The 26,929-nt window shown below is 47.2% G+C and overlaps 1 protein-coding gene across 6 annotated transcripts; it reads right to left on the reverse strand.

Annotated features, from left to right (window-relative positions):
• Positions 1–1,935: 1,935 nt before the first annotated feature.
• LOC113606411 (CMRF35-like molecule 1) lies at positions 1,936–25,735 on the reverse strand. 6 transcript variants are annotated; one of them, XR_003427532.1, is made up of 9 exons: positions 25,603–25,732; positions 13,879–14,208; positions 12,440–12,560; positions 11,526–11,638; positions 9,898–9,920; positions 9,424–9,570; positions 8,733–8,932; positions 8,071–8,281; positions 1,936–2,139 (listed from the first exon to the last, which is right to left on the reverse strand). XR_003427532.1 is itself a non-coding variant. In XM_027080570.1 (8 exons), the coding sequence occupies exons 1-7, from the start codon at positions 25,643–25,645 to the stop codon at positions 8,777–8,779; spliced, it is 873 nt and encodes a 290-aa protein (XP_026936371.1). In that variant the 5' UTR covers positions 25,646–25,735; the 3' UTR covers positions 8,035–8,281; positions 8,733–8,776. The 6 variants fall into 6 exon arrangements, 4 of the variants coding, with proteins under 4 accessions (XP_026936371.1, XP_026936370.1, XP_026936369.1 ...); XR_003427531.1 differs by lacking the exon at positions 1,936–2,139 and adding an exon at positions 7,590–7,622; XM_027080570.1 differs by lacking the exon at positions 1,936–2,139 and having other exon boundaries at positions 8,035–8,281; positions 11,526–11,635; positions 12,440–12,503; positions 25,603–25,735.
• Between the last annotated feature and the right edge of the window lie 1,194 nt (positions 25,736–26,929).

A 26,929-nucleotide genomic window follows, 5' to 3' on the forward strand; every position in this document is an offset into this window, starting at 1 on the left:
AAAGAAAGAAAGAAAGAAAGAAAGAAAGAAAGAAAGAAAGAAAGAAAAGAAAGAAAGAAGGAAAGAAACAAAGGAAGGAAGGAAGGAAGAAGAAAGGAAGGAAAGGAAGGAAGGAAGGAAGGAGGAAGGAAGGAAGAAAGAACGAACGAACGAAAGAAAGAAAGAAAGAAAGAAAAAGACAGAACCCCAACCTGGGGCATCTGAACTCAGGCCCTGAGCTCCTCCCCATTATCATGCTGGCATGTCTCACCTTGGACCACCTGGGTCCACAGGAAACAAAAGCTTGCACTGGAAGCTGCCTCAAGCCCCTTCTGTTGCTGACCTCCCAAAATTCTAGTGCAGCCCTGGCAACTATCTCAGCCTAGCCCCGGACATACACTGAAGCACAGTCGATGCCAATGGGGGACACGAAGCAGATTCAAGACTCTGCCTCCAGAGCTGCCCAGACATCATTGGAAAGCAGGCCTGGTGCGGTGAGCCCCTGTTAATTGGGGCTCAGGAGCGATATTATCCCCTGGGAGTTTGCCTCCATCAAAACCTCACTGTGGGGCTTCCCCGGTGGCGCAGTGGTTGAGAGTCCGCCTGCCGATGCAGGGGACGCGGGTTCGTGCCCCGGTCTGGGAAGATCCCACATGCCGCGGAGCGGCTGCGCCCGTGAGCCATGGCCGCTGAGCCTGCGCGTCCGGAGCCTGTGCTCCGCAACTGGAGAGGCCACAGCAGTGAGAGGCCCGCGTACCGCAAAAAGAAAAAAAAAAAAACCTCACTGTGACTGTCATACAGAGTGAAGTAAGTCAGAAAGAGAAAAACAAATATCATATATTAATGCATGTATGTGGAACCTAAAAAAACGGTACAGATGAACCGGTTTGCAGGGCAGAAATAGAGACACAGATGTAGAGAACAAACATGTGGACACCAAGGGGGGAAAGTGGTAGCGGGGTGGGTCGGGGGGTGGGTGGGATGACTTGGGAGATTGGGATTGACATGTGTACACTAATATGTGTAAAATAGATGACTAATATGAACGTACTGTATAAAAAATAAATTAAATTAAATTTAAAAAAAAAACCCACTGCTGGGACTTCCCTGGCCGGTCCAGTGGTTAAGACTCCGAGGTTCCACTGTGGGGGGCACAGGTTCGATCCCTGGTCAAGAAAGTAAGATCCCACATGCCACACAGCACGGCCAAAAAATATATATATTAAAAAAAAAAACAATATGCGATAGATAACCAACAAGGACCTACTGTATAGCACAGTGAACTGTATTCAATATCTTGTAATAACCTATAATGGAAAAGAGTCTGAAAAACAATATATGTGTATATATATATATACACATATATATATAACTGAATCACACCTGAAATTAACACAACACTGTAAATCAACTACACTTCAATAAAAATTTAAAAATTAAAAAAAAATTTAAAAACCAACTGCAAGATAACAACCCCGGGAAAGAAAGCCAAGATTTCCTGACACCAAGACAGCTCCAGGGAAGAGTCTCCTTCATTTTACCTCAACTTTCACATCTGTTCTCACGTCTCAGATATTTTCTGGTAAAGTACTTCTCTGCTAGTTCTGCTTTCATTTGCCATCCAATAGACATCAGAGTGTTTCAGTGGGAGGACAAGGGTCTCTGGCATTTAGTCCTTCTGCTTTTGTGGCTTATTACAAATCTTGCAAAGGCCTGTGAACTTTTGAAATGAGTACATCGTCTGAACTTTGCAACTCCTCCCAATAACCAGAGGGCTGGTACTGGGAAGTGTGGCTAAGACCGAGGGTTGTGACCTGGTGCTTCCTTGTCACAGAAACCCTCACCATCCTTGAGAGAGGGGAGCATTCTGCATGGGGATGCCAGAAAGAAACTCAGTGTGTTTGCTCCCCCAGTGACAAACCCATCACCAGATCTTTAAAGAGCGCACAGGCACAATTAAGCAATTGGCTTGCAGGTTTACCGGGGGAGAAAAGTCGTATTAATACAGGAAGAGTTGCATAGATTTGTTAACTTAGGATGAACGCTGCATAATGTAGACCAGCTATCTGATGGCTTTGGTAATTAACATGAAGGCAAGGAGAATAGGCCAAGTGTCGAGATGGGCCCTTAGAGCCACCTTAGGCAAGCAGCACATTCTTCCTTGGAAGAAAACAAAGACAAACAATGAGTGGGTGGCTTCAGTGGATTTGATAATGTTCCATTTCTTCATTAAGGTTGTGAACATGAGGTGTCTGCTTCCCTATCCTTTATAACGTATCTGCATCCTATATAAACATATAGTATACACCAAATATTTTATAACTTCAGATGAAATAATTAATAAGCTAATAAAACACAGGATTGGGGATATCTGGGTTTGTGGCACTGCAGATGGAAAGGGTGATAGGGAGGATGTGGGAGGCTTCAGAAACTCCCCAGGATGGCATTTTTATTCTGGTACGTAGAGTAGGCATCCCTCCTTTCTGCTACGAGTGGATTTCCTACCACACAAGCATTCAGAATGTCTCTTCTCTATTTCTGACCCTTAGAAACAGAGCCTTACCCCTTCCTTAATTCTGAACCGCTCCTCACAGGTTCAGCGGGTGGGTCACCCTTCCTTGATGCTAGAACCGCACCCCGTCAGGACAAGACCGTGTGAGTTTGCGATCACAGTGGATTATTTGGGGGAGAGCTTATGCTGGGCGGGGGAATCTAAGTGATTAAAGGGGTCTTTCTCCCAACTGATATAGGATCACGGGGACCTCATGAGTGAAAACCTTAGAGTTTCGATGAATAAGATTACTAGAAGGCTTTAGGGGGACACTAGACCACACTCGCTGGACCTAGAGGAGAGAATCCACGTCTAGAGAACAGTGTAGACAAGCTCTGTAGCTGCAAATCCTTAGCCCATATGGGAGCACCAGCCCTTGACAAAGTATCACTAAATTTGTAGGAGATTATATACACACACGACAGAAATCCATATTGGCATAAAGTCGCCAACTGTCCTTCTTGGGAAACACTGCCTATTATTCTGACTTGGGGAATGTCCTTTCTTTTATGAAACTATGGTCATAACAGATGGTTTAGTAGAAACTGTCTTAACCAACCCCTTTCTTAACCAACTTATTAGATCAACCAGCACCCTCCAGTCTCTTGGTGAAACATACTATCTTTATGCTTGAGGCAATGGGCAGATTCTCTTGAAGATCCCCTCGCTTCTGCTCTCACCCGTTGAGGTATGTGTTGAACAAGAGTCAACGGCATTCAGGCCCAAACTTGTTTAGGCCGGTCAAACATGTTAATTATAATTATGCAATTTAATGAATTCATCCATAAACTAACCAATTAAGAGTATAAACAGAAAGGATATTGACCAATGACAGGAAATGTAAACAAAGAGAACTGGTTATTTCTACAAAAAGTAAATTGAATGCTTTAGAGCACGCCATTTTTTTTTTTTTTAGAGCATGCCATTTTTTTAAAAAAAACATCAAATTAGGAATGAGGGAGAGGACTGTAAAATAGTCACAGTGAAAACATAAAAATGAAAAGAGGTTTCGCAATCAGATCGCGTCGTAAGTATCCAGAATGTCTTGCTTCACGTTAGGGAAACTGGAACTAGAAACTCCAGGACGAGACAGTGTGTGTGATTTGTGCAGAAAAGGCAACGAGTCCCTCTTTCAGCAGACCCATCAGTGAAAAATACCTGCATCCAAATACCTGCAAATGATGACACACTTAGATATTTTGAGCCAAAGAAAGCATTTAGAGGAAGAATATATCTTTTGTGTGATTCCTTGAGTTCACCAACTTTTCCAATGAACTGACCAATAACAATTTCAACTACATTGGGTGAGAATGCACCTACCTGATAAAATAAAAGGCTGACTACTATATCAGTCCCTCCTGATCTAAAACGTTGTTGATACATGAAATCAACAGATGTTAGCTGGCCCTTCCTGGCCATTCCTGCTAAAGGCCATGTATTTTGAAGATCGCCAGTGCAGTATATTTTTCTCCCTCAACTGACTCTCAAAAGGGCTCTGTCCATAGAGAACGGACTTGTCTGCCAAGGGGGAGGGAGGGTGGGAGAGGGAAGGATTGGGAGTTGGGGGTTAGCAGATGCAAACTATTATATATAGAAAGGGTAAACCACAAGGTCCTACTGTCTAGCACAGGGAACTATATTCAGTATCCTGTGATAAACCATAATGGAAAAGAATATTAAAAAAGAAGATATATATATATGTGTGTATATATAATATGTATAACTGAATCACTTTGTTGTACAGCAGAAATCAACTACACTTCAATTTTTTTAAAAGGGCTCAGGGGCTTCCCTGGTGGCGCAGTGGTTGAGAGTCCGCCTGCCGATGCAGGGGACATGGGTTCGTGCCCTGGTCCGGGAAGATCCCACATGCCGCGGAGCGGCTGGGCCCGTGAGCCACGGCCGCTGAGCCTGCGCGTCCGGAGCCTGTGCTCTGCAACGGGAGAGGCCACAACAGTGAGAGGCCCGTGTACCGCAAAAATAAATAAATAAGAGAGAGAGAAAGGGCTCTGTCTTCTGAAAGCCAGCAGTATACACATAGTTCTCAACAGGAGACTATCCAAGCCCTCCAACTTTTATAAAGTGGAATCTTTAAATATTAATCATTCAAAAAGCAAAGGAGGGAAACCCCGGAAGCTTTAGTCAGGTTATAAATAATCGTGCACTCAACCAGAACTGAGTGGTTAAATCTCTCGGAGTTTGTCTTAACAGAATGTGCTTTCCTGGAATGTGGTAAATGCCACCCTCACTCAGATCAGCAGAACCTTACCTGAACTTTCTCTCTCTTGCAGTAAAGGTGCCAGTCCACAGCCCAAAGTCTGCCTTAGCAGGGTCTCCGGAAACGGTTGAGACAACACCTAGATACCAGTCATTATGAAACAATTTCCCTTCAAACCTCTTGCACATGTTTGCCTTCCTTCTCCCACCCTGACTACTTCCCCAGCGCTCTCAGGACTGAACAAATCGGGCTGGTTTCAGGGCAGAGTCCTGTAGTCACGACCCAAAACCTAAAGAACCTAAATGCCTCCCGTGAGGACCACCAGTCAGAAATCCGCCCCATCCAGCTATAGAACGGACTGGACAAATTTCACAAATATCATGGGCTGCTCAGCTACATCTCTGAGGACATGAGAAGGTCTCTTTTCAGACAGCCACCCATCCAGATGGCTGGGAGCTGGGATAAAAACATTATATCCCGCGATATATCTGGTAGACACTTTTTTAAAGCTTGCATGAGGCAATTAAAAGTGTGAATCAGAGTGAATCTGTCTTCTGGGCTGATTTACCTTCCCTCGGCTCAGCCGGGCGGCCAGGACCTTCCACATCCAGCCCATATCCACCATGCAGACAAAGTCAGGGTGGGAGGGAAGTCCAAGAGGGAGGGGATATAGGTATACATATAGCTGATTCACTTCATTGTACAGCAGAAGCTAACACAACGTCGTGGAGCAATTATACTCCAGTAAAAATAAAAATTAAAAAAAAGGGGAAGAAGAGGCCACCAGACTCCTCCAGACAAATCAGACGGAGCTGAATACTAGTCTGTGTTCCTAGACATGACACAAGTTTCACGACAGTAAATCTTTACTAGTATCTGTGGTAGATTCCAGAGAAGATGAGTCCCCTACAATCCGACAGAAGCTTGTACTGAGCGAGTCTGTTTTGTGCGGGCTGCTTAAACACTCAGCAGTAAAGGTACTTCCCGCACAACGGTTAAAATGGCGCAGTGACGCCATTCAGAACGTGGCTGTCTGTTGTGACTTATTCATGGAGCTCAATTCACTGTTTCATTTAAAGGTCTCCCTACAGGCACTTCGTGCTCTGTAAGTCCTAAAACCACCTGGGTCAGAAATACTCTTACTCTGACCCACTCAGCTCAGGTGACCAGCCCAAGAATATTTAAGCTTGCTTGGGTTCTGTAAGCTCTCCCAGGATGATAAAGCCCTTGAGATTCTAGGGAATCATCTTTCAGGGAGTGGGGGGCAAGAAGAAAGAGCAGCCCATGCTGAGATGAGATGGCCATCCACTAAGGCCACCTCCGCCAGACTACTTGGGATGTCCAGAGCTGTGAGAAGTTGGGGAAACCCCAGGACACACTGATAATGGCCCAACTAAACATCCCTACGGTCCCAATACCTGCTGGGGCACTTGTCTGTGACCCCCAGGCAGAGCTGGTCCTTTCTTCCCAAGTCATGACTCCCTTCCCTGACACTTCCCTCCAGCCCCAAACAAAAGAAACCCAAGCAAAGGAAGAGACCTTTGTCCTCCAGTCAAGGGGAATCATGGTGCCTCACCGCTCTCATTTCGGGAGGCGGAAAAAAAGTCTCTCCACTGCATGCTGCTGGGAAGGGGATCCTGAAATCCCTCTGGTTGCCCAGGTGACCCAGGGGTCCCTTCCTCACGTGATGGACACGGGTGTCCCTGCTCCTGAAAGCTCACCCTGAGTTCCCAAGTCTGAACCATCAAGTTACTTATTCATTCGGTCAACACATAAATATTCAAGAACCCACCCTGTACCTGACATTAAACTAGGCACGGGGGATACAGCAGTGAGGAAGACAAATTCCCCACGTCTGGGCAGCCTACAGCCTGGTGGAGAGGGGGCAATCAGTAAACCCATGTGCCAATCAACAAGTTAGCTCATAAAGTAGTAAGTACTACTTTTTTTTTTTCGCGGTACGTGGGCCTCTCACTGCTGTGGCCTCTCCCGTTGCAGAGCACAGGCTCCGGGCGCACAGGCTCAGCGGCCATGGCTCACGGGCCCAGCCGCTCCGCGGCACATGGGATCTTCCCGGACCGGGGCACGAACCCGTGTCCCCTGCATCGGCAGGCGGACTCTCAACCACTGCGCCACCAGGGAAGCCCAAGTACTACTTTTACTTAGGGCAATGTGACAGAGAGGAATCAGAGGTGTAGCAGGGGCCACTGCTGTTAGGGGGGTCTGGGAAGGCCACCCTGGGAGGGAACATTTGAGCTGAGTTGTGATAATAAAAATAAGCTTTTTTTTTTTTGCCACACCACGTGGCCTGTGGGATCTTAGCTCCCCGACCAGGGATTGAACACAGGTCCCTGCAGTGAAAGCACGGAGTCCTAACCACTGGACCACCAGGGAATTCCCTTTTCTCCTTTTCTCCCTCTCTCCCTCCCTCCCTCTCTCCCTGCCTTTCTCTCTCTTTGGCAAACCTAACTATTCACATATCCGTTGGAAGAGCATTCCAGAAAGAAGGAATAGTAAGTGTCAACGCCCTGAGAAGGAACCACGTATTATCTTGTTAGAAGGATGGAAGAAAGTCCAGTGTGGGCAGAGCAGGGCAAGTGAGAGGCAGAGTAGCCAGAGAGAGGGTCTTAGGGGCAGGCAGGGACCCATGGACCCTGGGGGCCTCCTGGGCTGTGGAAGAAGCCACTGGAAGGTTACAAGCAGGGAGTGATCAAGTCTGTGCTTTAAAAAGATCCCTCTGGCTGCTGGGAGGAGACTGGACTCAGGAGCAGAGAACAAGAGGGACTCCAGGCCGGGGACTGGACTGGTTTGGTAACCATGGAGATGGCAAGCTGGGATGAGATTCAGGATTCCAGAGGGAGAGCTGCCAGGACCCTAGAATAAAGACAGCAAGTCCAGCGTCTGTATATACTCGATGACTGTCCCTGTGTGAGTAGCTGTGTATAGACACACACGCTCACACACACACACACACACACACACACAACACACATTATCCTCCTTATACACACAGTCCAGGGTGGTGGCCCAGACTCCAGATTCTGGAGCCAAGATGCCCAAGTTCAAATTCGAACTTATCCACTTGCTAGCAGTAAAATTTGGTAAGTCACTGAACCTCTCTGTACCCAGATTCCTCCTCTGTAAAATGGGGACAATAATAAAGGTGTCCTCTTAGGGTTGTGGTGAGGATTAAATTAGTTACTATAGGTAAAGCATTTAGGGAAGAGTACCTGTTATACAGTATATTTTTTCCTATTTCTGCTGTAACAAATTACCACAGATGTAATGGCTTCACTAACACAATACAAATTTATTCTCTTACAATTCTGGAGACCAGAAGTATGAAATCAGTTTCACTGGGCTAAAGTCAAGACGTCAGCCGGGCTGGCTCCTTCCGGGGGCTCTGGGGAGGATCCGTTCCTGCCTCTTCAGCTCCTGGAGGCTGCGGCGTTCTGCGGGCCCTGGCTGCATCACTCCGACCTTTGCTCCCACCATCACACTGTCTTCTCCTCTGTGACCTTCTTGCCTCCCTCCTATAAGAAACCTTGAGCTTATATTCAGGGCCCAGAATCATCTCCCCATTCACAATCCTCAACTCTGTTATATCTGCACAGTCCCTTATGCCACAGAAGGTAACATTCACAGGTTCCGAGGGTCCAGGTGCCGCTAAGTCTTAGGACCATTGTTCAGTCCAGCACTCGTGATAAGCAATAACTAAAAGTGAATTACTCTTATTATCGTTACCATTGTGACTGCTCCCTCAGCAGCTCCGGAGTGTATCCCCAGCCCCCTCCCAAGCTGTGTGGGAGAGAAAGGGATGAGGAAAGACCCCTGTCTAACTCCCAGAAGCTCCCTGAGACTAGGCCCCGAGCCCAAACCATAGCTGGCCACGATGCTGACTGTATCAGACAGAGGCCTCAGGACCTGGCTGGTCCCATGAGGGGACTGGGGGGCAGGCAGAGAGCAGATGAAGCAGGAACATACTCAGAGGCCTCGAGTGGGACTGAGAGGGGCCCCTGGAACGCAGGCTAAGGCTTCCTGATGGCGCTGTATTCCGTGGGTTCCTCATGGCTCCTGCTGGGAATGCGGGTGATGAGGTGCTCCATGTTGCTATAGGTTGGCTCTTGATCTGAGGTTTCCAAAGACAGAGCTGCACGGGCAATGTCCTCCCTGAGAAAGGGAGTCTGCAATGAAGACGTCCTCGGGGTTAGAGAGGCTGGCAGGAGGCTGTGCCCACGGACGGAGGAGACCTTGGAGGAGCCTGGGGAGACAGACCCTCCAGGGCTTCTGGAGTCTTCTCCCAGGCCCCCCAGCTGCTCCCCCCTCCACTCTGCCAGGCACCTTTAGCTCCGGCCACGGCAGAAGATGCTCTCCCTCAATTCCATGCCAGGGCAGCACATTTGGCATGGAATCCCAGGTCCCTCAGCCTGTCTGGGTCTCCCCTGCCCAGCATGAGGACCGTGTCTGACCGGGCTCTGAGTCTCCCAATGCTAAGACCTGGTGTGGAGGTACTTCAAATGCCAAAAGCATGCAGGAGCTCTGCCAGCAAGGCTTTCAATAGCTGCATCTTGTCCCAGCACCCACCCTCCCACGTGGGCAGGAGAAAGCCGGTCCTCAAAGGAAGGGCAACAGCGGGTCCGGTCTGAGCCCCGTAGCAGCCCCACCAAGTGCATACCATGGTGACATACTCCACTTCCTCCGTGTTGGCCTGGGCGGGGGAAGAGGACCTCGTGGAGGCCTTCTTCTGGGACGACCCAGAGTTTTCAGTCTGCTGCAGGCTCAGGTTTGCGTAGCAGATGTCGCCCTCCTTGGGCTGAAGCGCCTAGGAGAGGAAACACAGGTTTCTCTTCCACAGAGGGACGCGTGGCTCTCTGCTCCCCTGGGACCCCCCTCTCCCAGCTCCCTCTGCAACCCCCATCTCCTCTTAGCCTCCCACACCTCCCCCTCCCAAGCCCTCCTCCCTTCTGGCTGATGCCAGCATACGACCGGGCCCCTTCCCCGGCCCTTGCAGCTGGGCCATGAGTATATGGACATTTGGGCACAGAGTTTGTCTGATACATTTGGACCTTGGTGCTCCTGGGAGATGGAAAATAAGGAAGTGAGGGAAACATGTCTGGTGTCTCTGCTCTGACCTCGGGGACTCTCTTACCTGCTCTGGGGATATCTCAGCAGCTAAAAGACAAAAACAATCAGAGTTAGAAAGCCCATCCCCTCAGGTCTGGGAGAGAAAAGAGGTGAATTAGGCTTCGAGCTCAGAGAGAAGAGACCTGCTTCTAATTCTGATCCCTCAGAGGAGAACTAAGGAGACCTCAGCCCATCCATTCCCCACATCACAGAACTGTGCGATCAGCTGCTCAGGTGGCCCTGCCAGTTATCAACCCCCCCGGGATTAGGCTCAACCTAAAACTTCTGCTGGGATTCTGCCTGTGACGCCACCATTTCTCCACCTGCAGGGCTCAACTCAAAGTCACACCTACTTTCTCCAGCTATCCAGGCTGTCGGATCCCTCCCTCCCTGGCTCCCAGGGCATCTGATCTATGTCTGTCTCATCACCCTTGTCCCACTGAATTCTGGTTGGTCTTCAGGAGGGATGCGGGCTGCTGGATGGCCGAGCTTGTCCCTCCCATGCCTTCCGGGTGCGGACTGTACCAGGCACAAGAGGGACTCCATCAGTACAAGCTGTCCACGCGACGGGATGGCTCTAAGCTGCCCTCTGAGTGGCGTACCCGAGCTGGGTCATCACTGTCCGGACCAGCTCTCAGGTGCCCTCTGGTTCCTGTTTCTTTCTCTCCCTGCCCTCCCCCTGCCACCGTCACGCCCCCAGCTTCGGAGACAACAAAGAAACAAGAAAGATTTTCCCTATGGTTTTTAGATACTGAGGGGGACAGAAAGTATTTTTAACTTAGGTCACGGACAATACATTGGGGGGAAAGTATGATGAACAGGAGTCAGGCTCCCGTCTCTCCAAACTACAAGATTCCCCAGGCTGTGGGGACAGAGCAGTGTTAAAGAGGGTCCCGTGAGCTCCCAGATCCCAGTAGGTTCTGAGAAAGGGAGGAGGTGCAGTTAATGTGAGAACGTGGAAGTGGAGCCAGACAGGAAAAGTGTTTGGCCGAGGCCGGACCTCGTGATAGACAAGTGCAGACTCGTGAGCAGAGGCCCTTCCCTAAAGGGCAAATATACACAGAACAAGTAGGGTAGCCTGAGAAAGGGCTGAAGGGAGGAAGTGCAAACACAGGAGTGGCCACCAACATTCCTGAGAAAACACAGAGAACCGTGTATGAGTGTGCACACGCACATGTGCACATTCGTGTGCGGGCTATGTTGTGTGTGCGTGCGTGAACATGTGCTCGTGCATGTGTGTATACATCCGTGCGTGTGCGTGTGTGTGTGTTTCTCCATGCCCCCATGTCTATTCAGTACCCCCTTGACCACCACAGGAATTCTACTAAAGTGTCTGGGGACCCTAGGAAGGCTGCCTGCCTAAGGCCATTGCCATCTCTGCCACCAGGAACCAAACCAAGAAACAGACAGGGAGGCAGAGCAGAGAGGCAAGAGGAGCAAAGAGGGATGAGCAAGGTAGAATTGAATCCAAAACCTCCTGGGTTCACCTCCAAGCTCCAGCCCCTCAAACTGCCAGTCGCCGTGGCCTTTGGGACGGCACCCCTTCCAGACTGTGCAGGTATTCCCTTGGGCTGATGGTTCCCGGATGACCATGCTGGCCCACACACTTCCACCCAGCCCAGCCCCAGCCCGGTGTCAGCCAGGTCCCCTCACCTTTCTTCTGTTGTTTCAACATTCTCCAAACCACAAGTGAGGTCACCATCAAGAGAAGAAGCAGCACAGCAAAGATGAAGGGAAGGAGGATGTTGGCCTTCAGGAACACACTGCTGGGAACGACAGAGGATGCCCCAGGCACCCAAGCTCACCTCCTGTCTTTGGCCTTATCCCACCCACCTGGGAGCAGGGACAGCCACAGGCCTTGAAACCTTTCAACCTACAGGCCTGAGGTTTCCAGTCGGGGAACCCCTACTCCCAGATGCCCTCAAAGATGGTGTTTTAAAAAAAGAGAGAGGGGGGTTCCACAAGGGGTCTCAGTGGGTCTAGAAGCCAAACAGAAATTGTATGGCAAAGGCTCTGAAAAGGCCTCCCTGCTTCTAAGCTTGCCCCCTGTACAGGCTGAACAGTGTCCCTCACCCAGTAATTCATGTTCATTAGGAACTGGGGAAGGTGACCCCTTGGGAAATAAGATCTTTGCAGAGGTCGTCGAGTTAAGAGGAGGTCATACTGGATTAGGATGGGCCTGAATCCAATGACTGGTGTCCTTATAAAAGGGAAATGGGGGCACACAGACACAGAGGGAAAAGGCCATGTGATGACAGAGGCTGAGATTGGAGTGATGCCGCCATAAGCCAAGGAGTGCTTGGCTCACTGGCGACCACCAGAAGCTAGGAGAGAGGCCTGGGACAGAGTCTACTTTTGAGCCCAAAGAAGGAGCCAACCCTGCCGACACCTTGATTTCATTTCTGGCCTCCTGAGCTGTGAGAGTAAGTGAGAGGAGGTCCCAGCATCCTTGAGCTTGAGGGTCCGGAGACAAGCTCTGGCTGGGACCTGGGACTACAAAAGTCTCCCCTTTGGAAGAGTTTGGGCCAAGTGGGCCACATGTAACAGCAGCATCAGAGCTGGCTTACCCGCTGTTGGAGTCGGGGCTGGTCACAGCCAGGGAGTCACTGGTCTCTTCCAGGTTGACCGACACTGTGAACACGTTGATAGCAGAGGTGGCAGGAGTGGTGGCCGGCACTGCTCTGGGTGCTTGGCGTACAGACCAGGTTACACATGGCTCTGCCTGTTCACCCACCCGCAGCCTTACACATGGCTCTGAGCCGGGGGTGGGGATCATGGGCTACCTGAGGAGTCTGAAGCAGGGCCAAGGGAGAGAGCCTATAGCCTGGACCGCTCATATCTCCCTGGCCGCTAGGAGACTCAGAACCTCAGAGGCAGGTGGAGCTGGCACAGGTCCGGGGAGGACATCAAGCAGAACTTGGAAGGTTAGGGGGGGCCAGGCTTGCTTCAGGACAAGGGCAGCTGGAGTTCAGCTGGAATTCAAACACTCCGGCTGCTATGACAGGGCCTCGGCCAGGGGCCAGTGCCTCTCACCTTATTTATCCACAAGGACATGAACAGAATGGGGGCTCTCAGGTGGCTGACACACCCCAAATCTGTGACTTCAGACATGAGGACCAGCCCTGAGCAAAACCCTGAGGTTCAGGAAGAGCCTTTACTTGGGGCAGGTTCTAAAGCTTTCACAGTGGGGATGGTTACATCTCAGGAACGCTGTCAGGACTGAACGAAATGAGGCTGTGCTCTGCAAGTATAACAGGCCTCACACGTTCCTGGTGTGGTGGAGGCTCCGTTGACTGTGCGCCCACCCCCGTTGCCACAGGTGCCCAATGAGCTAGTGTCACCAGCTCTCTGCAGAAGCAGAGCCCAACAGATAAACTCGATCAGACCAAGGCACTGAGACCACTGAGCCGACACGCTCAGAGTGTTTGCATTCTGAAAGGATTTAGGAAGAGAACATCCTTCATCCCAAATGTGTAAATGGCAAATGATGGGATTTCAGGCACCCGGGAATGCGGTCCTTTGATTGTGGAGGCCTTTCCAGACCCCAGGAATTAATGGCAGCAGCCCAACTGTGCTGGGTCTTTCCCCCTGAGATGGGACATGGACCAGGGGGTGGGAGCTGCAGCTCTGAAGACCCAGCCCCAAATTCCAGAAAGAATAGGAACACCTGGGCAACGGGAGTCCCAGGAAAACATTAGCAGAAATTAGGGTCTCCGGGTGAGCCCATCACCTTGATCTCCATGGGCAATAGACTCGGGCACCGGGAAAAATAATGTGTCGAGAAAGGCTTGTCCCATCCTGGAGGAGGCCCTGGGGGCCATGAGAGCCTCTAAGGGAAGCCTTGCCCCTCCCAATCCCAGGTGGTCCGTGTGGGTTCCATGAGACCTCAGGACTCCCCCACCCCTGTGACGGTTCACTCTGAGTGACAAGTCACTAAAGAGGGACCCCAGGGACCAGGACAGAGCAGGCCCTGAAGAGACACATCTACACATACACATACGCTTACCTGGGTTAATGGTCACTTTAACTCGGACCCCAAGGTCAATTCCAAATTTCTCAATCCCACACCAGTAAGAGTCTGCATCGTTTAGCCTGAGCTTCTCCATGGTCACGGCGATGGTGCGGCTTTTCCTATTGTCCCTGATGGACACGCGGCCCTTCTTCACCTCCTTCTCTGGTTCAGTGGTTTTAACGACGAACTTGCAGCTGCTCCAAGCAGCTCCTCGGCACCACCACTTCGCATACGTCTCCCACCCAGGGCTGTATTGACACTTCACAGTCAACGAGTCTCCCTCTGGGCCGCTCACTGCTTCTGGGCCAGTGATGGCAGATGAGCCTGGAAAACACGAATCCATGTACCTGTCACCTCCCATCCTGAGGGCAGGGCCACAGCCTCCTGCATTGTGAATAGTTCCAATAAACCCAAGGTCCTCATGAGTTAAGTAGCAGTCAAGAAAGGAATACACCTTACACGTAAAGACCTTTTGTTCTTCAAAATCCTACCAGATCAAAGCCACCAGGAAAATCCCATAAAAGCACAACTACAGACCTTAAAGAAACAAAAACGTTGACACAGAGCAATAATAACTTCCTGTAGTTCACCCCCTCTCCCCTTCTCTGAGGCCAGTAAGTCTTTCTATTTCCAGCAATGTCCTTTTGCAACCATCTCTGTGTTATGCTGGTCTGATGGGGAAGAAAGACCAGAGGACCCATTTCCACAGAAGATGACTTTGTACTGAGGACCTCAGGAGGTTCAGCTGAAACACCCCCATCACCTAGCCCTGGAGAAACTTCCTAACGGTTCTAATTGTTTCGAGCGGTTCTACTGTAAACCACCCTGGAAGGAACGCCTTTGAAATTGACCAAAACAGTGATGCTAATCAGTCTCCCCATGCTATGGAATCTGTAACACCCGGATCCCATTTCTCCCCATTGAATTGCTTTGGTTCCTTTGTCAAAAAGCGAATCTGTGGGCTTCCCTGGTGGCGCAGTGGTTGAGAGTCCGCCTGCGCATGCAGGGGACAAGGGTTCACGCCCCGGTCCGGGAAGATCCCACATGCTGCGGAGTGGCTGGGCCCGTGAGCCATGGCCGCTGAGCCTGTGTGTCCGGAGCCTGTGCTCCGCAACAGGAGAGGCCACAACAGTGAGAGGCCTGTGTACTGCAAAATAAAAAAAAGCAAATATGTGAGTTCTTTATGGATTTTCCATTCTGTTCCGTTGATCCATTTGTCTGTCCTTTTGCCAATCCACACTGTCTTGAATACTATAGCTTTGCAGTAAGGCAGGTATCACAGAGTAAAGCAGCATTTCCCGATATATATGTTCTTACTCTTTCTTTCATTTTCTCGCCTTTGAAAGATTCAAGATACAGAGAAATGTATCTTTATTATAAGAAAAACAACACTTCAAGCATGATGAAGAATGGCATCAGTGTCAGACCCTGGGAGGTAGTGAGGACCAGGGCAATCTGGAGAGCAAACGCCCCCCGCAGAGGCATGGCCCCTCCCACTCAGCCCACTGTCCTCTTGCAAGAAGCAAGCAGTGTAATTTAAGATCTTCTCATTTTTCTGGAGGAGTCCGAATTCTGGGTTTGGGGTGGAACCTCTCAATTTTAAAACTCTGGCTTATTTAGAAACAACAGCCATCCAGCCCGGGCCGCCCAAACCCGTCTGCCGGCAGAGCTTGCTGTCCGGGCTCAACTCAGATCCACACGCGTAAGGGAGGTTCTTTCTGTCATTTTCCTTGTGTGTCTTTGTCAGCGTTGGTAGTAGAGATATGCTACTTTCACACAATTGATCTGGCAGATTTCCATTATTTTGCGCTCTGAGATCAGAACATAAATAGAGCAAAGGAATTTTGGTTTCTTTCGGATCTTAAAAAATTGGCTAGAAAATGATCTGGCAAATTCTTCATTGGGACAAATTCTTTGATTACTTAAATTTTTTTCTCCATGAATATTGACCTATTTAAGCTTTTTTATTGTTCTTTAATAAATTCTGTTCTTTTGTTTTGTTTTTCCCCAAAAGATGTCTATTTTACAGTGTATTAGCATAAAGTTCTGCAAATATAAAGTATCCTTTAATAATTAAATTTTTCATACCTATTATAATGACACATTTTGATGACATGTGCTGTTTTATTTTATTGATTACATGTGTCACAAGATTTCCTCCTTCATGTTTTTCCTCCCCCTCTTCCTCTTTCTTTTTTCCTGTGCTAAACCATTTTGAGATTTAGTTGGTAAATGTTACTGTTTTTAGTTTTAAGTTATTAATTTCTCATAGATATAATTTTATTTCCTTGAGATTACCACGTATCTTTTTCTAATTTGCTCAGTTTAAAGCTGGGATAATTTTCTTCCTTTCTAAAGTTAAATAAAGCATGTTGAAAACTAAGAATTTACTTCTGTCCACTTTTAAAGTTAAGATATAATTCGCATATCATAAATTTTACACTTTGAAAATGTATACTTCCGTGGGTTTTAGGATATTCACAAAGTTGTACAACCATGAACTCTATCCAATTCCAGAATGTTTTCATCACCCCAGAAAGAAGCCCTGTACCCATTAGCAGTGACTCCTCACCTACCCCTTCCCTGAAGCCTCTGGAGACCACGAATCTTTCTGTCTCTATGGACTTGCCTTTCTGGACATTTCATATAAATGGAAGCATACAATATATGATCTTTTTTGTCTGACTTCTTTTACTTAGCATAATGTTTTTAAGATTCATTCATGTCATAACATGTATCAATATTTCATTCCTTTTTCTGGCTGAACATTATTCCATGGTGTGGATCTGCCGCATTTTGTATATCCATTCATCACTTCATGACATTTGGGTTGTTTCCACTTGATACATAATTTTGGAACACTGTAAAAGTGCTTTTCTTATAAAACAAAGCATGAATCTATCCTCTGACCTAGCAATTTCACTTCTAGGTATTTTTCTAAGAGAAGTTAAAAACAAATGTCCACAAAAAAGAATTTTTATCACAGCTTTATTTATAATACCAACATATTAGAAGTAACTCAATGGAGTAGGAGGTTGGGGTGAGCAGATGTGAGCTTTTATATAGAGGATGGAGAGACAGCATGGTCCTACTGTGCAGCACAGGGAACTATAGTCAATATCCTGTGACAAACCCTCATGGAAAAGAAACTGCAAGGTCCTACTGTGCAGCACAGGGAACTACAGTCAATATCCCATGATAAACCCTAATGGAAAAGAATATAATTTAAAGGAACATATATATATGTATAACTGAGTCACTTTGCTGTATAGCAGTAATTAACACAACACTGTAAATCAACTATACTTGAAAGAAAGAGAGAAAGAAAGAAAGAAAGAGAGAGAAAGAAAGAAAGAAAGAAAGAAAGAAAGGAAGGAAGGAAGGAAGGAAGAAGGAAGAAAGAAAGAAAGAAGGAAGGAAGGAAGGAAGAAAAAGAGAGAGAGAAAGAAGGAAAGAAAGAAAGAAAGAAAGAAAGAAAGAAAGAAAGGGAAAGAAACTCAAATGTTCACCAACAGGGGAACAGGTAAACAATTAGTAGCATATTCGTAGTAACAGCATAGTACAGAATAATAAGAAGGAGTGAATTAGTGATACAAAAAACAACATGGATGAATCTCAAAAACACACTGTGTGAAAGATCAAAAGAGAATAAACTTCATGATCCCGTTTATGCAAAGTTCTACATTAAGCAAAATAACCTTCGGTGATAGAAATTACAACAGTGATTCATGGGTGGGGGAAAGATTGGGAGGGACACTAAAGAACTCCAGGTGATGGAAATGTTCTGTATCTTGATAGGTGATACAAGTTACACGAATTTGTCAAAACTCAGAATTATACACTTAAGATCTATACATTTCACTATATGTAAATTATACCTTAATTTAAAAGACTCTTATGGGATGCATCTGGAGTTATGCTTAAGGACATTTTATAACGTTAAATGCATCTATTAGAAAAGTAAAAAGGACTTAAATTTAATAAACATATATTTCAGAAGTTAACCGAAAAACAGAAGGAGGAGTAGGAGGAAAGAAGAAAGTAGAAGAAAGGAAATAATGAAGTTAATAAAAATTAATGAAGTGGAAAAAATCATATAATAAGGAAATCAAAAAAGCCTAGAGTTGGTTAAAAATAAATACATAAATAACCCTAATTAGATATTCATTACAGAAAGAGAGAGGTCTAAATAATGAATATCAGGAATGAAAATGGGGACATCAGTACATATCCTGCACACATTAAAAGGATTATAAGGACTTCCCTGGTGGCACAGTGGTTAAGAATCCGCCTGCCAATGCAGGGGACACGGTATCGATCCCTGGTCCGGGAAGATCCCACGTGCCGCGGAGCGTGCGCCACAACTACTGAGCCTGCGCGCCTCGAGCCTGTGCTCTGCAACAAGAGAAGCCACCGCAATGAGAAGCCCGCTCACCCAACGAAGAGTAGCCCCCGCTCGCCACAACTAGAGAAAACCCGCGCGCAGCAACGAAGACCCAACGCAGCCAAAAAACAAAAAAGCTAACAAGAGGATAAGGCAATAATAGGATAGGATAATAAAAGGATATCTAGATAAGATTATGGCAATAAATTTGAAATTTTTTGGAATAAACAGATGCCTAGCAAAAATAATACAATGTGCTAAAACAACACAAAAAGAAATAGAAATCTGAATAATCTTACAACTATTTAAATAAATTAAATCCATTATTAAAAACCTCTCCAAAAGAAAACTCGAGACGTCTATAGCTTCAATGGAGATATCTATTTACTAAACATTGAAGGAAGAAGTCATGTCTACCTTACACAAAAGAATTCTGAAACAAAGGAAAGGAGGATGCAATCCCAAATCCATTTAATGAGACTGGCATAATCTTGATGCCAAACACTGACAAGGGCAGTGCAGGAAAGAAATATTATAAGCAAATATCACTCATGAATATAAGTGCAAAGGTCTGAAATGAAAACTCAGCAAGCTGAATCCAGGGCATCTTTTTAAGATTCGTGCATATGTTATAACGTGTGTCAGTATTTCATTCCTTTTTATGGCTGATCACTATTCCATGGATCTGCCACATTTTGTATATCCATTCATCAGTTCACAACATTTGTTTTTCCCACTTTACACTAAGATCCCACATGCCGCGAGGTCAACACCCATTCATGATTTTCTAAACATTCTTAGCAAATGAAGCGTAGAACATGCTTTATCTGATAAAGACCATCTATTAAAAGCCTCAGGGCTTCCCTGGTGGCGCAGTGGTTGAGAGTCCACCTGCCGATGCAGGGGACACGGGTTCGTGCCCCGGTCCGGGAGGATCCCACATGCCGCGGAGCGGCTGGGCCCGTGAGCCATGGCCGCTGAGCCTGCGCGTCCGGAGCCTGTGCTCCGCAATGGGAGAGACCACAGCAGTGAGAGGCCCGCGTACCGCAAAAAAAAAGGAAAAAAAAAAAAAAGCCTCAGCAAATACCGCAATTAATGTGAGACATTGGCATCTACTTTATAATAATGTGTTAACCTGGACATTGATTCTGTATCCACTTTTCTGTACATGTGCTGTTTTCTGAAATTCTGACCAACGTAGTGAGACATGGAAAAATATAAAATATATAATTATTGGGGGAAAATAATAACAGTTATAGAAAATTTTTAAATCTTAAGTTTAAAAGGATTTTCATTTATAATGGAATTCAATAGAGTGGCTAAAGCCACAATAAATATATTAAAATCAACGGCTTTCCTATAAACCAGCAACAAGTAGTTGGAAAATAAAATAGAAAAGTGCTCATTTACAGTAGTAATAAAGGTGTATTAAATACCAAGGAATAACTTTAACAGAAACAATCAGGACTTATAGAAAAAACCATACACAAACACAATGAAGTTTTCTTGACAGACATAAAGGTTTAAATATAAGAGAAGAGCTCTGTTATGATCCTGAATGAAAATGCTGTATACTGTAAAGATTTTCCTCCTTCCCAAATACATTTATAGATTTAACTCAAAACCCCCAGAACATTTTTAGAGCATGTACATTTTTTTCAGATAATCTCCATCTATACACATGTGTGTATATATATGAATATGTATGGCTATGTAATAAATATTATATTTAATATGTGCTAGAGATTATTTGAATAAATGAAGAGACAAGAATTTTTAACATATTAAAGATGAGCAGTAAGGAGGGACTTGCCTGCCAGGTATCAAAATAGTACCAGGCCAGGGGCTTCTTTGGTGGTGCAGTGGTTAAGAATCCGCCTGTCAATGCAGGGGACAAGTGTTCGATCCCTGGTCCAGGAAGATCCCACATGCCGTGGAGCAGCTAAGCCCATGTGCCACAACTACAGAGCCTGTGCTCTAGAGCCCACAACCCACAACTACTGAGCCCGCGTGCCACAACTACTGAAGCTCTCGAGCCTAGAGCCCGTGCTCCACAGCAAGAGAAGCCACCACAATAAGAAGCCTGCACGCCACAGCGAAGAGTAGCCCCTGCTCTCCACAACTAGAGAAAAGCCCATGTGCAGCAACAAAGACCCACCGCAGCCAAAAATAAATAAATATTTTTAAAATAAATTAAAAAAAATAAAATAGTACCAAGCCATAATAAAGAAACCAGTTTGTGAATATAACAAGACTGTATACACATATCAATAGGACACAGTCAATAGCCTAAAAACAGACCTAGTCTATTTAAGAATTTCACATATACCATAGAAGACTAAAACGATAGAGAAGGGAAGGGTTAAGGCATAACCCTATCCTGTCACCTCTCAGTGTGCTCCATTTAGGTAAATATAGAGAGATTAAGGAGGTCAGCATAAAATAGCAAAGCATTTTTTAAACTGAAAGAAAACAGAAGTGAATCTATAAAAATTCCTGGATGACAGGGAGATCTTTCGAAACTTGAAATCAATGGACGACAGGAAACTAGAAAGAGTTAGTAGTGAATTTGACTGCATGCAAATATAGCACTTGGACATACCAATAAAAAAAGACTGAAAAGGCAAAGAACAGACTGAGAGAAATATTTAGAACAAACAACATAGAAAAGGATTAATAGAGTTTCTCTCGATTAAGAGTGTATAGAAGAAAAACATTAATACCCCATTTGGAAAACTGATGAGAGGTAAGAGGCAAGTCACAAAGAGGAAATTCAGCGGCTAATAAAATTCAAATGTTTCATTTAAATAATCTAGCAAATAAGAAATGTGGAAGACAACACCTTTTTTCACATAACAAACCAATCAAGTTTTGATGACTCACTTTTTTGCTGACGGGGGCCAGGTGGTCCAGGCACTGTGAGAATATGCTGGAAGGAATGTAGCTGGTTCAGCCATACAGAAAGCCATATGGCAGTCATATGTAACAAACACAGTCATGCCCTTTGCTCCAGTAATGCTACCTCTAGGATTTGGTTCTCAGGAAATAATCAAAGAGGCTAACAAAAAGGGTATGCACAAAGATTCATCACATAATTAGCAAAAATAAAGGAAACAAAGTTAACTTCCACCAATTAGGGAAATAAGTATATAATGAAATATAATGCAAACACTGCTGCTTATGCTTAGAAATATTTTTAATTATGTGGAAAATTCTCATATGAAGTGAAAATAAGGGTGTTAAAAAATCGTATGCAGTATAACACCAATGAACTTTTAAAATATGCATAGAAAACAAAGCTTAAACATAAGTAAACCAAAATCTTAACAACTGGTCACCTCGGGCATTAAGACAGACATAAGGGGTTTTTTTGTTTTTGTTTTTGTTTTGATTTTTATTTATTTATTTTTGGCTGTGTTGGGTCTTCGTTTCTGTGCGAGGGCTTTCTCTAGTTGCGGCGAGTGGGGGCCACTCTTCATCGCGGTGCGCGGGCCTCTCACTGTCGCGGCCTCTCTTGTTGTGGAGCACAGGCTCCAGACGCGCAGGCTCAGTAGTTGTGGCTCACGGGCCTAGCTGCTCCGTGGCATGTGGGATCTTCCCAGACCAGGGCTCGAACCCGTGTCCCCTTCATTGGCAGGCAGATTCTCAACCACTGCGCCACCAGGGAAGCCCCAGACATAAGGTTTTTTGATTTTTCCTAATTCTTCATTTTTTTCCTGTACTTTCCCAAGTGTCAACAATGAGCATTTACTACTTTCAAAATCATAGGAAAAACAAATGCCTGGACAGGGCTGTTTAATAGTGTGGTAGGCAGAGCAATGGCCCCCAAGGATGTCTGTGTCCTAACCCCCAGAATCTGTGAATATGTTCACCCTTACATGGCAAAAAGGGACTTTGCAGATGTCATTAAATTAGGGATGTTGAGATGGACAGATTATCCTGGATTATCCCGGTGGCCCAATATAATCAGAAAGGTCCTTAACCGAGGGAGGCGGGAGGGTCTGAGTCAGGGAAGGAGTGATGACAATGGAGCGGGGGCTGAAGTGATGTGGGACCACACGCCAAGGAAAGCAGGCAGCCTCTGGACTTCCCTGGCGGTCCAGTGGTTAAGACTCCGCACTTCCACTTCAGGGGCCACAGGTTTGACCCCTGGTGGTCGGGGAAGTTCCGCACGCCACAGGGTGTGGCAGGCAGCCTCTGGAAAGCCTCTGGAAGTCGAGGAATCAAATTTTCCTCCTAGAGCCACCAGAAGGAGCGCTGCCCTGTTGACTCATTTTAGACTTAATATCTCTAGACTGTAACATTATAAATTTGTGCTGTTCTAAGCCACTAAGATTGTGGTCATTTGTCCCAGCAACCCTAGGATTCTAACGCGGATGGCCATTCCATCTTTAGTTGTCATTTAGTAGCGGATCTGACCCTTGAACTCGACTGAGCATTTAGTATCAGCTCTGACCCTTGGACCATCTGCTCCACTCACTTCTCGGACCCCTCTTCCAGGTCCCCACTCCCCAGCAACCTGTGCTGTGGGAACCCTCCTGGCACAGAGGCAGCCTGGAGCTCCAAGAAGCAGCATCCTCCCTGGGCATGGTTACTCGCAGCCTAGATGATCAGGAATAATCCTAGATCAGGTGGAAGCTAAGCCCCAGGGGGAGGTGAGCGGCTCACGGTCAGGGAGTGACAGTTGAGACTGGACCCCATCTCCGGCTCAGCAGGGGACATCAGCTAATTTCCACTCTGGGTCAGCACGTCTGGGGTCTTGTCCACCTCTGCCACCACTTACGGTGAGGCTTAAGTTGGACAAGACAGCTCATTTTTCTCTGAAAAAAATAGCGTCATTGAGACTCTTCTCATAGAAAATGAATGCTATAAAGCCCGGTGGGAACTTTCTGGGGTATCTTCTCGTGTACTTTTAAAACAATGAACCCTTGCAAAGAGGGAAGTAGTGCTGGTTAAGTGTGTTACTTGCAATCGGAAGTTCTATGGGAAAGGCTGGTGACAGGTGGCACAGAGGTTCCCACTTGAGACTGGCTTCCTGTTAGTGCACAGCTGAGCCTGTCCCACTTCAGACAGATATTCCCGCTCTGCCTCAATCACTCCTAAACCATATACACACGCGTGCGCACGCGCACACACACACACACGCACACTACTCTCACATCTGCTCACCGTCAAGTTCCCCTGTTCCCAGACGTCAGGGAAAAAAAGCAATCCTTTACGTGCATTCCCTGCTTTGCTTGTCAATCTGTCCCCTGACTTCTCACCCCAAATCTATCTTCTCTGTTTCTACACCGAAACTCAAGGCTAAGCACCCACAAGCCACCCGCAGCCACCGGCAGGAGGAGAGCCACACATCTCTCTCCTCCCCAGAGACCTTTTCCCCAGAGATAATAGTATCCTCCCAACCGGCCCCAGCAGGCTGTTGTGAAGTGTGTAAGGAAGCCACAAGGCTTTTCTGTTCCTCAAACGTACCACGGCCAAGCTCATTTCCACATCAGAGCCTTGCTGTGCCCGGTGCCTGAAAAGGCGTCCCTGATCTGAAGTGCCCATTCCTTCTCGTCTCCCAGGTCTCAGCTTGGAAAGCGCCTCCTCAGAGGGCTCCTTCTAAGCCCACCCTATCGAAAGCACAGCCACCACCCCCTGAGTCAGGGCATCTAGCTCAGCTCTGTTCACAGCACGTGTCACTGCTTGGAAGCATCATTTTCATTTCTATGCCTGATGGAATGAACGATCCAATCAGACCACGTAAAAGAGTCATGGGTCACAAAGGGATGTCCGGTTGTCATGCCCCCTGGAGACTCAGATCCAAACGCAACCACAGAAACTTTTCTCAGGAGAACACGACTGCTCCTAATTCTTCTCTCTGCTCCTTAATTATTTTCTTACGGAGATATAATTCACATACCATGTAATTCACCCTTTTAAAGTGGACAGCTCAGTGGTTTTGTAAGATACTCACAAAGCTGTGCAAACATCATCACTAATTCCAGAACACTGTCGTCATCTCAAAAGAGAAACCCCGTACTCATGAGGCGTCCCTTCCCCTTCCTCCCTCCCCCAGTCCCTGGCAACCACTAATCTACTTTCGGTTTCTATGAATTTACATATTCTAGACTTTTCATATGAATGGACTCATACAAAGTCCAGCCTTTTGTGTCTGGATTCTCTCACTGAGCTTAATCCAGGTTGTAGCAAGTGTCAGTACCTCATTCCTTTTCATGACGAGTAGTATGCCATGGTATGAGTATACCACGTTTTATTTATCCATCCATCAGTTGATGTGCATTTAGACTGTTTCCACTTTTGAGCTATTAATGGACTATGTTGCCCTGAACATTTGCATACCAGTTTTTTGTGTTCTTTTTTTTTTTTTGCGGTACGCGGGCCTCTCACTGTTGGGGCCTCTCCCGTTGCGGAGCACAGGCTCCGGACGCGCAGGCTCAGCGGCCATGGCTCACGGGCCCAGCCGCTCTGCGGCATGTGGGATCTTCCCGGACCGGGGCACGAACCCGCGTCCCCTGCATCGGCAGGCGGACTCTCAACCACTGCGCCACCAGGGAAGCCCCCCACCCTTGACTTTTAATCAAAATGGTATCCATGGGACTTCCCTGGCGGTCCAGTGGTTAAGACTCCAAGCTTCCAATGCAGGGGGTGCGGGTTCGATCCCTGGTTGGGGAACTAAGATCCCACATGCCACACGGCGTGGCCAAAAAAAAAATGGTATCCATCAACCTCAAGTTGGCTTCAACCCTGTGTCTCTGCTCACGTCCCTGTCCCCTTTTCCTCTTCATTCTACAAAGCTAACCTCCTCTCGACCTTTCCATTCTACTATTTCCTTCCCCAAAAGCCTAGAACTGCCTCTCCCTCTCCATCTGGCAAACTCTCGCTTCCCTTCCTTCCAGGCTTCCTTCACCCTCACCCCTTCCCGAGAGCCCTCCCTTGCTCATAAAGCTTTCTGGAAGGTGACAGTGCAGGATCGAATATTCACCAGTTCTCCTGAGCAGCTAGGGTGCCTCTGCTTTTCTGTGACCAGTGGGGGCCATCCGTCTGTCCATTTTGAATGACCAGCCCCTGGGTGGTCAGGAGTTATGCCTGGTTCTAGGTTCATCATGAAGACCACGCCCCATATTTCTGCATCGGCCGTTGTGGGCACCGCAACACAAGGGTGAGGGATTGAGTGGATGAAACACACAGGCTGACGACTGGGAGGAACTACTTAGAAAGGGGGTTGGTTTCTCAGCAGGACACCTTGCTGGGCTCCCTCCTCCCTCTGCCAGCCACTTCCTCCTGCCCCATAGGCTTTTCCCGAGAGAACAGACCCAGGCCCAGCTCACCTGCGAGCCGGCAGAGGAGATAGAACAGCAGCAGCAGGTGCATTTTCTCCTCACACGGGTCCTCCTTGGTGGAGCGTGTCAGCGAGAACCAACTGCAGTCTGCTTCATCTTCCAGCCCTTCTGCGTTCACTTATTCTCTTGTACTTCCTCCTTCAGGCCCTTCCCACTGACGAATGAGACTCAAAGAGGAAGGAGGTGGAATGGGTGAAATTTCAAGGCAGTTGGCAATTCAAGAAGTGATCATAAATAAGCTTTTGAGAAGTACCTCCCTGTCCGGAGCCATGATGGGTTCTCTAAAAGGAGAACTTTGCTCCTTCTTGGCCTTGAAGTTTGCAGACCCACCAGTTCTGAGCAGCTCTTACTCAGTCCTTCTCTGTTGGTGGGAAGACTGGGATGGGGGAAAACCAGCCCCACTGGAGAAGTCGTGGGGAGCACACAATGTCCTAAATGTGGAATTTCAAGCGTAGCCAAATTCTCGGGAGCCTGGAAGGTCAGGAGTCCCACTGTATCACGGGGGGTTGAGCCAAAGTCAGAGAAGAGATTGTAGATTCCAATCTAGACCAGAGATTGGAATGAGGGGGTGAGGGGGTAAAAAACCCAGACTACCTACTAAAAGAAAGGGGCTCAAAGAGTAGGGACACGGGTATTCCCTGGGGGTCCAGTGGTTACGGCTCCGCACTTCTTCCACTGCAGTGGCCACGGGTTCGATCCCTGGTCGGAGAACTAAAAAACAGAGTAGGGACAAGTGAGCAGGGAACTACTGGTCCAATGGGCAAGAGGGGCCTCTGTCCTGAGAACATACCAGGAACTCTTGTTGCTGTGCCCCAGTTTACAACGTGAGAATCCGTGGATATCGATTCCAGCCTGAATCCTCCAGAAACTTGTCAGTTATACCTTCCTGAAGAAACCAGCTCATTGTTCCTGGCTATTACCCCCTAGCTCCTCTCACCCCCTGACACACACCTTGTAATAACTATCTGTTGCAGGGGGAAGAAAGGATGCACCAGCTTCGCCTGTCTGACTCCCTTTCTTTTTCGACAATTTTGTGCCCATCTCCCACCCCTCCCCCCATCAGAATCCCAGCAGGACCTGGGGTTAAGCACAGAAATTAGGAAAGAATGGGACGTTTCTCATATTTTGTTCCTAGAGCCACTTTTGCTGTGTGTCACACATACCTTGTGACATCTCGAGGAGCGAGTGAATCCCAAGGAGAGATAGAAGCCCTCACAGGCTCATCAGGAGTGAGTAGGCATCAGGAGGGTTACCTGCACTGAAAAGCACAGCAGCTAATAAGCCAGGATGTGGCCAGAATTTGTCTCACACTTTA

This window comes from Aethalodelphis obliquidens, unplaced genomic scaffold, assembly GCF_003676395.1.
Source record: "Aethalodelphis obliquidens isolate GAN/ISIS:26980383/991018 unplaced genomic scaffold, ASM367639v1 scaffold44, whole genome shotgun sequence".
NCBI lineage: Eukaryota > Metazoa > Chordata > Mammalia > Artiodactyla > Delphinidae > Aethalodelphis > Aethalodelphis obliquidens.

Excerpts from the sequence above, each read along its gene's own strand:
- LOC113606411 (XM_027080567.1), bottom strand. The coding sequence starts at position 25,645 with ATGCACCTGCTGCTGCTGTTCTATCTCCTCTGCCGGCTCGCAG. Across the intron at positions 11,639-12,439 it reads AGCCCCGACTCCAACAGCGG|CAGTGTGTTCCTGAAGGCCA; the intron begins GTAAGCCAGCTC and ends TGTCGTTCCCAG. Across the intron at positions 9,571-9,897 it reads CTGAGATATCCCCAGAGCAG|GCGCTTCAGCCCAAGGAGGG; the intron begins GTAAGAGAGTCC and ends TTCCTCTCCTAG.